At 38.1% G+C, this 13,447-nt stretch overlaps 1 protein-coding gene across 1 annotated transcript in view; it reads right to left on the bottom strand.

Moving 5' to 3' along the window:
• Ankrd13c (ankyrin repeat domain 13C) overlaps positions 1-13,447 on the bottom strand; it is a 54,571-nt gene that overhangs the window by 25,097 nt on the left and 16,027 nt on the right. The window contains exons 3-6 of the mRNA XM_052730459.1: positions 13,023-13,127; positions 8,042-8,127; positions 6,542-6,587; positions 3,500-3,566 (exon numbers count right to left, since the gene is read on the bottom strand). Coding sequence (XP_052586419.1) covers positions 3,500-3,566; positions 6,542-6,587; positions 8,042-8,127; positions 13,023-13,127 — 304 coding nt within the window. The remainder of the gene's footprint in view (positions 1-3,499; positions 3,567-6,541; positions 6,588-8,041; positions 8,128-13,022; positions 13,128-13,447) is intronic.

Below are 13,447 nucleotides of genomic sequence, written 5' to 3'. Positions count from 1 at the left end.
CCTAAACTGCCTAACAAGACCTGTCACTGTGTTCACACACGGCCCAAGAGAAAAAAGTCAGTAGTCATGTCAGATGTTCACCTAATACCAAAAGGGAATCTTATCTTATATCCAAGTACACTATTACACTATTAGGCACTAAGTTTCAGCCACTTAAGAATTCTAGACTCTACATAAAAGAACAGATACCACAAAAAAGTCCTTTGTCCCTACCATCCTGAGAATTGTAATGGGTTTCCAGGATGGGAAAGAGAAAGGAGAGATGTACATAAAAAGAGGCAAAAAGACAAAGACATGAGGACATCTGCCATCTCAGCAGGGCCCAGCTACTTGGGAGCTGAGGAACAATGGTCACAAACGCAAGGCTTAAAGTACATTTGATAGAGCAGTATCTACCATGAGTCAAAAACTCTCCAGTTACATTGTCAACTCTAATTCCATATGTGTTTCCATAATTATAACTTAGGGGAAATGTGTGTACGTATATGTATTAGATCTTCCACAATGCTCTGACACAGCAGTGGACTATGCATACAGCTCATGATAATGCTGGTGGTCACGGGGACATATTCATGTCTAACTACTAACTAGTCCTTGGCTTAAAGCCTATGACCTAAATATTGTCTTAACCTGGGCCAGATGAACCCTCCTTAAGCAACATGGAGGTCCCTAACCCCCACTGGGTGCCCAAGTGGCTTACTATACTGCCCAAAATTCCCAAATTCAAGTGATCCTTTGGCCTGGCCTCCCAAGTAGCTGTGACTACAGCAAAAACACCACTGTGCCTGATGGTCCTAAACATTTAAACTTTGCTATGTAATTAGACAAGAAGAAAAGAGGAGCTTTATACAAATACAAAAATATGAATACAAAGTATTCTGATGAAAGCTTAAAAAATGCTTTATGCCACTGACATGCAAAATAAGCCTTCACTTAATATAGCAAAGACACTGCAACAAGGCAAAGTTTGTAATGACTGTCTCAATGAGTTGTCAAGGGTATTTTCTTTCTGTGTCTGTCTGTCTCTCTGCCTTACCACCCCATTATACAGCTCAGGATGGCCTCAAACACCAGACCCTCCTCCATCAACTCCCCAGGTGCTAGGATTATAAGGGTGCAACATCATGGCCATCTTAGATGAGATCTTAATTATCAATCAATATTATTAGTAAAAATGTTCTTAGTACTTTTTTAAATTTTTACCTTATGTGTATGAGTGTTTTTCCTGCATTTGTGTATGTATGTGCACCATATGCATTCAGTGCCTGAGGAGGTCAGAAGAGGACACTGGATCCCCAAGAACTAAGGTTACAGATGGTTTTGAGTTGCTATGTGGGTGCGCAGAACCAAACCCAGGTCCTCTGAATTGCTGACCTCTCCACCCCACTTCCTCTTGAGTCAAGGTTGTTTTTTTTTTGTTTGTTTCTTTTTTTGTTTTTAACTAGGTGGTCCAAGCTACCCTGGAAAGCAATACATAAACCCAAGCTAACCTCGAATTCATGATGCTCCTATGCATCTCCCAAATGCTGGGATTACAAGCACATATGTATCATCATGACTGGTTTATTACAGCAATTAATCTAATGATGTTGCTCACTCTCTCTTCTGTCTACTACTTATTCCTCTTAGACATATTTCCAGCAATTACTTGGCTGACACAAGATAAATATAAATTCTAGGGATTCCTCTGTTAATATATTTTGAAACTCAGCTTCCTCTGGAGTGATGTTTAAAAGGACTGTCTTAAGACATTAAAAATAAAATGTATTAGATGCTAATTTCTTTTTTAAATAAAATCTTATAATCTAGTGAAAAACCTTTGCCACCCTCCCACCCCCCCATCTAGCCTCTGCATTATTCTATGTCATTTCTTTTTAGCCTGAGACTTCCCTGAATTGTTTGCTCTCATCCTTCACCTTCTACCACAATCCTCCTGTCAGCCTCTGGTCTGTGTCCCCAAGTAAGCCTCTTCACAGTTTACTTGGTAATGTGCATCCCATCACTACCATTTTTATCCCCCACCCCCACCCCCGCCCACTGTTGATGATCAAATTCAGGACTTCACATACACAGGGAAAATGTTCAGCCCTCACATCATTTACTGTAAAAAGTCATACATAGATGTGAAACAATTTTTTTTTTTTAAAGATTTATTTATTACATATGAGCCACCATGTGGTTGCTGGGAATTGAACTTGGGACCTCTGGAAGAGCAGTCAGTGCTCTTAACCCCTGAGCCATCTCTCCAGCCCCGTAAAACAATTTTTAAAATAGTTGTTTCAGAATAAACAAGAATCAAATACAACTAAAACATAAAATGATCATTTAAAAATTATTCAATTTCTCTGAGCTTTCTCACCTACAAATGAAAAGTGTATATAAAAACAAATCCCTCAGCCGGGCAGTGGTGGCGCACACCTTTAAATCCCAGCACTTGGGAGGCAGAGGCAGGCGGATCTTTGTGAGTTCGAGGCCAGCCTGGTCTACATACAGAGCGAGATCCAGGAAAGGCGCAAAGCTACACAGAGAAACCCTGTCTCGAAAAACCAAAAAATAAATAAATAAATAAAAAATAAAAAATAAATAAAAATAAAAACAAATCCCTCAAAACATTTTTAATTGTAAACACCAAAATTAATAATCTAGAGATATATAGAGACAGATATACAAGGCTATCTACATACACACTTAATACATATATCTATGACCATGTACAGATATGCAAATTGAAATATTTATTAGTATTAATTTGTATACAATTAAAAATTTTTGCTACATTAGTAAGCTAAAAATATAAGCAATGACAAAAGTAAAATTTTAGAATTAGTAAAATACATTTACTTCTCATGACTTAATTATCAATCACAGTTATAAAAGGAAAAGAATGGAAGAAAATTAAAATCATCCTTAACAGCTGAGTGGTGGTGGCATGCACCTTTAATCCCAACCTTCAGGAGGCAGAGGCAGGTGGATCTCTAAGTTTGAGGCCAGCCTGATGTACAGAGCTAGTTCTGGGACAGCCAGGGCTACACAAAGAAACCCTGTCTCGAAAAACCAAAAAAAAAAAAAAAAAAAAAAAAAATCATCCTTAACATGTCTGAAAGGGAAAGAAGACTGAAGACACAGGCAGAGAATAGGTGGATGCATGGACAGCATGGACAGAAAAACAGGGAAATGAAGGGTGTGGAACATACAGAGAAAAAGGCAAGATGTGGGATAGGTCCTCCTTAGGTGTCCTTATTCCTAAACACATCCAAGACTAGGGGAACATTGCAGCATGGCCTTCACTGATGAGTCTGCTTCGATGACAAGCTCATCTCAACTTCAGGAGGATTTTGATGATTTTGGTTCCTTATCTGCAATAGGTCTTACATGAGTAAAGTATATGAATGTGTTACAGTATTTTAAGTTACTAAACACAAGTAAACTATGACTATCAGAAAAGTTTCCTCCAGAATTTAACTTTCTTTAACTCAGAACACAAAGCGCATCACCTCACCTGATGTTGATACCTTGCTTGTATATTTTACAGGCATCAGAAGGCAGAATTCGGGAAAGCAAAGGCACTGTAATTTTAGAAGCAAACGGTTAAAAAGTAAAGTCTAAGGCATTTGCAAATTTAAAAAAAAAAACAGCACATTAAACATTTTACTAATTCACCAAATGTTGATGATTGCCTTTAAGATAGTACCTCTTGTGGTGATAATGTGTTCCCCAATATATCGTGCACCCTAATAAACTTATCTGGGGTCAGAACAGAACAGACACTAGATAGACATAGAGGCCAGAAAATGGTGGCACATACACCTTTAATCCTATCACTTGGGAGGCAGAGATCCATCTGGATCTCTGTGAGTTCAAAGCCACACTGGAAACAGCCAGGCATGGTGACTCATGCCTTTAATCCCAGGAAGTAATGGCAGGAAGCAGAAAGGTATATAAGACATGAAAACCAGGAACTAGAGCTGGTTAAGCTTTTAGGCTTTCGAGCAACAAACAGTTCAGCTGAGATTCATTCTGGATGAGGACTCTGAAGAGACTTCCAGTCTGAGGAAACAGGATCAGCTGAGGAATTAACGAGGTGAGGAAGCTGTGGCTTGTTCTGTTTCTCTGATCATTCAGCGTTCACCCCAATACCTGGCTCTGGGTTTGTTTTTATTAATAAGAACTTTTAAGATTCGTGCTACAACCTCCCCCTCAGAAATTGCTCAACTATAGTGTCAACGTACTTTACTAGGCATGCCCTTAACCCCGTCCACTTCCAAGAGTAGCAGAACTAATTCCATTCACTTCAGGCTGTTGTGTGATACTATGGATGACAAAAAACTACTCTGAGGTCACTAAATGTTTCTTAATAGTAAATAGGCGATCCTCGGTCTTATCTAATAGATCCCTTAAATATCATTTGGAAAAATAGCAGGAAAGTAACATATTAAGAGACATCTTTGAAATGAGGCCGCTGAATTTAAGTTTGAACCCCAAACACATACTCTTATTACTTAGGCTTACTGTGCCTCAGTTTCAAAGTCACAGAGAAACCGCACCATTTACCCACCAACATCTATCCTCCTAGGTGTGCATACATGTAGAGGTCAAAGGTTGATGGTGTCTTGTTCTGTTGAACTCCACCTTGTTTTTGAGACAGGGTTTCTCACTGAACAAGGAGCTCAACAATTTGGCTAGAATGGCAAGTCTCTGGACCCTCCTGCCTCTACCTCTCTGCATGGCATTATATTCATGCACCGTTGCATCCAGCATTTTACATGGGTGCAGGATCAGAACTCAGGTCCTAACACTTGAATAGCAAGCATTTTACCAGCTGAGCATCTCCCCAGCCCCTAAGTTGTACTGAGTGGTAGCTGAAGTGAGTGTGAACACCCAACACATTCTGAAAGTGTAACTTGCATTAAAGGATATCAATGTCAGAATGTAATTCTTCAAATTATGTTTATCAATCTTCCATGGCCTCAAAACTGTAAAATGTCTATTATTTTTCTACTACTGCTGAATAGTTTTTAGTAAGATCTAGAATGACCTATTTATAGACAGTATGTAACAAAATGTACTATATGTTACAGAATATGAATATAGCATAAAAACAAAACATATAAATATTATTTAACTTCCAAACTACATACAATTACATAAAATGGAATACACTTCATAGTTTTGTCACTATATGGTTTCAATAATCATTTTAGGGACCACTAATCATTCAAAAAACTCAGATGCTGGTAAAAATGTTTATTATATTAAAATTTATTAAATCTTTAATAAAAATAAAATTAAGCCAGGCAGTGGTGTCATATGCCTTTAATCCAAGCACTTGGAAAGCAGAGACAAACAGAACTCTGCGAGTTCGAGTCCAGCCTACTCTACAAAGGAAGTTCCAGGGCAACCAGGGATATTATACAGAGAAACCCTGTCTTGAAAACAAAAAAATAAATAAAGAATAAAGAAAATTTAGTCTTTCAGTTAGCTTTTAAAAATGTATAGGTTATTAATAGGAAACTCTGTGTTTGGACATTTTCTCTGAACAGATTCATGTTTGATAAAAGGAGAAAAGCTTTCGTTGCTATGATAAATAAATGGGTGCAAAATAACAAGATCAAAATTAAAACCTTTCATAAATAACAAGCTCTATGTTAAGACAGTGGCTAGAAAGTACTTAAGGGGTAAAATGACTGAAAGATGATAAACTACAAAGAATTTTAAGCAAATTCTCAAAAATTTAAGAACTATACTTCAAACTTACTTAAATTGAGTATTCTAATTAATAATTTTACGTTTTTTGAGGTTCTTTACATTAAATTATAATTTTTTTTTTTTCAGACAGGGTTTCTCTGTGTAGCTTTGCACCTTTCCTGGAACTCGCTCTGTAGCCCAGGCTGGCCTCGAACTCACAGAGATCCGTCTGCCTCTGCCTCCAGAGTGCTGGGATTAAAGGCGTGTGCCACCACTGCCCAGCTAAATTATAATATTTTTTAAGATTTTATTTTATTTTTAATTTTATGTACACCACGTACATGCAGTATCCACAGAGACCAGAAGAGGGCATTGGACCCCCTGAACTGGAGTACAGGCAGTTTGAGCTGCCTGCTGTGGGTGCTGGGAGCTGAACCTGGGTCCTCTGGAAGAGCAGCCAAGGCTCCTAACCACTGAGTCCCAGTATTGTTTTTTAAAAAGGGTCACGTTGTAGTACTGTAGCCCAGTGTAGCCTCACTTAGCATGGCTTCAAACCTGTGGTTACACTTCTGCCTCAGCCTTCCTAGTACTGGGATTGCAGATGTGAGATGTACGACTAAAATGCTATAATTTTCAAGCTTGTTTTTGTTACAAAAATTATTTTAAGGTAATTTTTCCATCTTAAAGACTAGAATTTTGAGAGCTGCTTCTCTAGCTGGAAATGGAATTATTAATGGGTTTTACAATGATCATGCTAAACACAATGAACATAAATTTTCTCTAAATAAGTATCAAATGTGTCATTCTAACATTTCTATAATTTTGTATTTTATAACAAAATATAGCACACTCTTACCCCAGCTTTGAAAATCCCAGTGAAGTTCTAGGTAAAAGTCACCTAGCTGAGAAATAAAGTACGGAAAATTATTAAATTTGTCTTAGTTTAGTTACAAGCTCTGATACTTACCGTTTTGCACCCCCACCACCAAAAAATACCTGACATCATTTAAGATCTAAAGACTAGAGGAGAAATAAGAAATTGTTTTTATATTTCTTATATTTAGAGTATGAAAAGAACAAAACTAGCCAGGCAGTGGTGGCACATGCCTTTAATCCCAGCACTCTGGAGGCAGAGGCAGAAGGATCTCTGTGAGTTCAAGACCAGCCTACTCCACAGAGTGAGTTCCAGGACAGCCAGGTTTACACAGTAAAACTGTGTATAGAAAAATCAAAACAAACAACAACAACAACAACAATAACAAAAGAAAGAATAAAACTGTCAAAACATCTTCTTAGAACAGCCTCAGGAAGATGTGGCTACCAACCATGATACCATGATACACCACTGCTGTGGGATAGTCTTTCTGTATGCTGTGAATATGTGTTGCTACAAATGGTTAATAAAGAAGCTGCTTTGGCCTATGGCAAGATAGGTTATAGCTAGGTAAGAAATCCAAGCAGAGACACGGGGAGAAAAAAGGCGGAGTCAGGACAGACACCATCCAGCCGCCCAAGATAAGATGCCATCAGACTATTAACGCCACGGACATGTGACAAAATATAGATGAATAGCAGGGTGGCGGTGGTGTATGCCTTTAATTCCAGCACTCGAGAGGCAGAGCCAGATGGATCTCTGTGAGTTCAAGGCCAGCCTGGTCTACAGAGTGAGATCCAGGACAGGCACTAAAACTATACAGAGAAACCCTGTCCCGAATAGCCAAAAAAATAAAAGTAAAAAATAAAATAAAAAAGATGAAAATATATATATGAATAGAAATGGGTTAATTTAAGATCAGTGAGCTAGTTAGTAATAAGCCTGGGCCATAGACCAAACAGCTTATAATTAATATTAAACCTCTGACTGGTTATTTGGGTACTCTCAGGTGGGAAAGATTTATCCAGCCACACACCTCTTCTAGAGCACTTGTCTAGTTATTAAATATAGTAATATCTTCCCAGTTCAATGAAAATATGTTTCTAATGTTTCTACCAATAACATACCCACATTTTATAACCCCAGAATTTTATTTCAATTACTTAATTTAAAAATGACCTTCACCATGTATTGATCCTTAACTGGTGAGAATTTAACCACATTTTAAAAGATTACTTAAATGGTTGGAGAAAGACTCAGAGGTTAAGAGCACCTGCTGCTCCTGCAAAGCATGAAGTTCAGTCCTCAGCACCCATGTTGGGCAGCTCACAACTGCCTGTAATTCCAGTTCCAATCCTCTCTTGCCTCCTTGGGCACTCTACCTATCTACACACATGCATGCACACACACTCTTAAATGCTTTCTAAACATATACTTATAATTATTGTTAAAGTAAAGAATCAGCAAAGAAGCCCAGCTTACCTCTTTCAGGGCTTTTAATAACCGAGGTCGTTTTTCTCCAACACTCTCCCTGGATTGCTGCTTGAGTTTCCTTAGAAGAGCTGTGACTGAGGTTTAAAGAAAACAACTAATTAGTATTTTTCTCTATTTTTTCCATAATTGTTAATTTTCTACAGTGAATGTCACTGCTTTTTAAATTTTTTAAAATTTGCATTATATTACTGGGAGTGTGTGTGGATATATAATGTATGAGTGCATCGTGTGTAATTTGTGGTGTGTATGGATGCAAAATGTGTATGCAAAAGTCATAGGCAACTCTATGAACTCAGTTCTCTCCTTTCACCTTTATGTGGGTTCTGTGTGTTGAACTCAGGTTATCATGCTTGAATTATTAGGTGGCAAGTGCCTTTACACACTAAAGACATCCTGCTAGCCCTTGTCTCTTTTCTATCTTCTTTTTTTAAAAAGAAATAAAAGTTGTGAAATTTTGAAAACTCAGGGTAGTAATAAATCAAAGTCCCCAATATTAAAACTTGTTATAAGATTTTCTTATTTATGTATATATGAGTGTGTGTGTGTGTGTGTGTGTGTCTGTGTGTGTGTCTGTGTGTCTATGTGTGCCATGTGGGTGCACGGAAAAGGCCAGAAGAGTGTTGGATCCCCTAGAACTGGAGTAACAGGCATCTGTGAGCTATCCCCTCCACTATATGAGGGGTAGGTCCTTTAAAAAAGCAGCAAGAGAAGCCGGGCGGTGGTGGCGCACGCCTTTAATCCCAGCACTCGGGAGGCAGAGCCAGGCGGATCTCTGTGAGTTCGAGGCCAGCCTGGACTACCAAGTGAGTTCCAGGAAAGGCGCAAAGCTACACAGAGAAACCCTGTCTCGAAAAACCAAAAAAAAAAAAAGCAGCAAGAGCTCTTAACTGCTGAGATATCTCTCCAGCCCCCTAATACAAAACTTTTAAGAAAAACTTGACTACTGGGAAAAGAAATCCTAATATAGTAGTCTCAATTTATCTTTGCAATTTGTAATCATCTATTAATGAGTTAACGGAATAAATCTTTAGGAGAGATAAAAATCTGAAAACAACATACATATGACAAGATCTCACAAAGCTTGTATAAGGAAGAATACTGGATAATTAATTAGAAATGTGCTAAATAAACAACTGGATCACTCTGAAAATGTGTCACAAGAAAATCCTCCTCTCTTAAAAATAAAAAAATAAAGCCTAAATGAAGAAAACTGCCAAGTCTAGGTATACAGCAAATCAGCACACTCTGGTGTGCTCAAAAAATTAGACAGTGCCCAACAAAATACTCAAAACTACCATAAAATCAGTTATTCCATGACATAACCCTGCACAAACTATGAACAAGCCCTAGAGACCAAAGACAACCAGAGACCAAGACAACAAGCCATAGCTGCCCGCATCAGGAAAAGCTGGAAACTCTGGGAAAGAGGTTAAGATGAATTAAAGTTATATCCATTTTCCCCCAGACCATCATTGCCGACCAGGTAAACACTTTAAGTTAGAAAATCAATATAACCTTGAAATCTTAAAGTGAATAGTCCCTGATAATGCTAATAGTAGTTTAGCATTATCTGATTTCTTTTCCTGTTCCTTTTTTTATTTTTTGGAGACCCTGTCTCCTGTAGCCTAGGCTGTCCTAGAACTCACTTTGTAAAAGAGGATGGCCTTAACTTCTGATCCTCAGGCCTCCACTTCCCCAGTGCTCAAAAGTGGTGATATATTGTGTACCCAAATAAACTCTGCCTGAAGATCAGAGAACAGAACAAGCCACTAGATTAAACATAGAGGCTAGGCAATGGTGGCACACACCTTTAATCCTAGCACTCAGGAGGCAGAGAGATCTGTCTGGATTTCTGTGAGTTCAAAGCCACCCTGGACTATATGAGATTGTCTAGGAGAGAAAACAGCCAGGCAGTGGTAGCACACACCTTTAATCCCAGTACTGGAAAGCACACATGCCTTTAATCCCATGGAAGTGATGGCTGGACAGAGAAAGGTATATAAGGTATGAGGAGACAGGAACTAAAGGCTTTTCAGCAGAAACATCCCTTTCAACTAGAGGCTCTTTCGGCTGGAACTCTCTCAGGCTGAGGAGTTGGTGAGGTAAGAGGTGGTGGCTGTGGATTGTTCCTTTGTCTCTGATCTTTCAGCATTTACCTTAATATCTGGCCACAGGTTTTTTATTATTATTTGAGTGTAACTCAAATGCCCAGTTTTATGCAGTGCTGGAAATCAAACTCGGGGCTTCATGAGTATTATATTTTTCTATCAATTGAGCTACATTCCTAGCACTGACTGCTTAATCTACAGCACAAAACATTAGCAAAATTAGCAAAAATTAAATTAAAAAGACAAGTAGATCACAAAACTTCTGCTAATAATTTATAATAATTTTTTTGATTTATCCAAAAAATGCAATTGTCTATGCCACAGAAAATTTCAAGGCAATGCATCCAAATGGTTTTTTTGTTTTGTTTTGTTTTTTAATTTTTATTTTATTATTCACTTTACATACCAACCACAGATCCTCCTCTCACTCCTCCTCCCACTCTCCCCAACCCCACCCCACCTCACCCCCTTTTTTTTTTTTTTTGGTTTTTCATGACAGAGTTTCTCTGAGTAACCCACCTCTGCCTTCAAAGTGCTGGGATTAAAGGTGTGCACAACCACTGCCCGGCCTAAATAAAGACTTAAAAGCCATCTCTTTAAGCAACATCACAAATACAACTTCACATCGACATTTCTAAACAAACACCATTGTTCAATTAACTCTCCTTTAACAGTTAAATATTTGGGTTTTCACTTCATTTTGCTGTCTAGGTTATTCATCAGGCAGGGTCTAAGAAGCGGCCCAGGCTAGCCTGAAACTCACAAATTCCTGGAGTACCTCTACTTTCCAAGTGCTGGGATTATTAGGAGTTAAATATTTATTTTATGTGATAGGTTGTAGTAAAATATAAAACTGAATACAGAGATGTCCTGAAATGTAAGAAATATTTCCTGGTTCTCTTTATAGATGATAAACTCAAAATGACTTTTACTGTGAATAAAAACTCCTTGGAAGTCCCAGGGTCCTCACTAGTTTCCCTTAACTCTAGTACCTGGTTAGAAAAATCAAAGAAAGGCCTTCAGACAAGGTACTACTCCATTCTCATTCTCTTAAATATGCATATTTTACCTTTTCCCTGAAATACTTCTATGATGAGGCCCATTTCTCGATCTCATAGTGATTTCTCATTTTGTCCACAAAGGACAACTATCAATATATAACAAAAAAAGCACCCACGCCAATAGCTGTGTACCATAGAATTAACATCACATATTACATTTTATAGTCAAATATAGCCTCATCATTCAAAGTTGTCCAAGAAATTCAGGCAATTCACATGTGTAATATGTGGATTACACGCAGAAATGAATCCTAAGAAACTATCCAGAAAAATCCAAAACTTAGCACAGAAGACTGAGTCCACATAGCAGCCTCAAAGTACTCAATGCTAGACAATTCTTCAATAAATATGATTTTTTACAAAGCTGTTTTTAGTTGATTTTCCCACCTTAACTATGAAATAATAATAGTACCAGTCATCCAGATTAAAACCAGGTAATTGCTTCCAGCCATCCAGATTAAAGCCTGTAAATTTATATTTGCAAAAATGAGATCTATATATCAGACATGATGTTGTTGTGTAACAGTTTCTTTAGAGATTAAAACATTCTATCCTATAGGAAACTCCTTAAGCAGGAAGGTAAACAATTCAGAATAGCTTCAAGAAGTCCCTGAAATTAGTAAGTAATAAAAGCTGAAAGTTCCTCTAATATGAAGCTAAGCCAAGCTGCAAAGACTCTCAGACAAGCAAAGCTGCAAAGACGACTCTTTCAGACCAGACCAGCTCTTCCTGGAAGAAGCAGAAACCATCTGAGCTGCCTGCAAGAGGTTTAGAACAACTGAGACACCTGGAAAGGACACTCTCCAACTGTAGATCCGCCTGCAGACTGTGCAGTGTGCTCCAAGTTCCAAGCTTTGTGAGCTGGGGTGGGCTTTGGTGACGCAGCTGTCTTTGGGTCATTTCTGCTCCTTAAGTAACCCCTCACCCATATTCCTGTAAGTAGTAACAATAAAACTCACTGGTTCACCAAGTTGGACTTTAGTGGTATTTGTTCCTAAGGAAAAAATAGATAGAAAGCCAAATATGTATGCTAAGGAGCTTCGGGAAGGCTTTAATGCCTGAGCAACAGGTTCAGAGAAGACACCCATGTAGAAAAATACAAGTGAAGACAATTAAGCCTGACCCAGGGGTGGGTAACTATCTCCCCAGAAAAGGTTGTATCAGGAGTGGAGATGGTTTACCCAGTCAAGAACGCCCCCCAAAAGTCAGATAGTGAATGGGGAGGTTATGTGCTCCATTCTGTGCCAATCCAGGACCACTCCAAACAAGGGAGCCAGCAGGTACAGAAGGGGAAAGTATTCGCCTTTAGCCCTGAGTAGGTCTGAGCAGATTAAGTCAGGCCCTGAATTTATCAGGTGTGAAGAAATGTAGAAAAGCACCATGAAAGAACTCCAGGATATGGAAACATAATGGCACAGAGACTAAACCAAGAGACAGCACAGTTCCTAGCTTCCAGGAAGGTCTACAACCACTGAAAGTAGGTAAGTGCTGTTAGAACCATAATTAATTTTTATTTCAATTAGTAAGCCAATAATTAAGCAGAAATAATAATTTGCCAGAAAGATAATCAACCTTGACTTCAAAAAAAATAAAACAGCCCTAGCTAGCACCAAAAACATGGAATGCTTCAAAGAGGAAATGAGCAGGCTTTCCCACATGACTCAACTCTTCCTGCTACTCCATGTTGGAGTTCCAGAGCCATGGATAATTCATGTGTAAGTTTTCAGATTACTGAGTAGAAGTCAAACCACATAAAAACTATCTCAACACATCAATTTGCATTTTTAAAGTATTGCTTACTCATCTGTCTGTCTCCATAGCTGATGGCTTCCGCCAGAGGGCTCCATCCCTGAGCATTTTTCACCTTTACCGGAGCATTGTGAGCCAACAGTAAATGCGCACATTCTGCAACATAAAATTAGTAATAATTATCAGACATGCAATTTTTAGAATCTTTAAGTGTGAGTGTTATGCAAAAGTTCAAGAAACCAGGTTACTACATATGTGAAATAATTCTGTTTTATGTATAATTAAGTAACTTATAAACTCCTATGTGTATAACCAGGTTGTATCATTTTCCCAGATTCAAAGATACCCAACCTACCTAAAAATAAATTGAATTCTCTCTAAAAATAAAGTATTGTTTCCTGTCTCCAATGAATATTTGAAGCATGTTTCCAAAAACTAAAAGATAACTTATGAAACTCAAAAGTAATTTATATAAA

This window comes from Peromyscus californicus, unplaced genomic scaffold (genome assembly GCF_007827085.1).
Source record: "Peromyscus californicus insignis strain IS unplaced genomic scaffold, ASM782708v3 Scaffold_9__1_contigs__length_137607984, whole genome shotgun sequence".
Taxonomy (NCBI): domain Eukaryota; kingdom Metazoa; phylum Chordata; class Mammalia; order Rodentia; family Cricetidae; genus Peromyscus; species Peromyscus californicus.
This window is presented reverse-complemented; position numbering and strand designations above follow the sequence as displayed.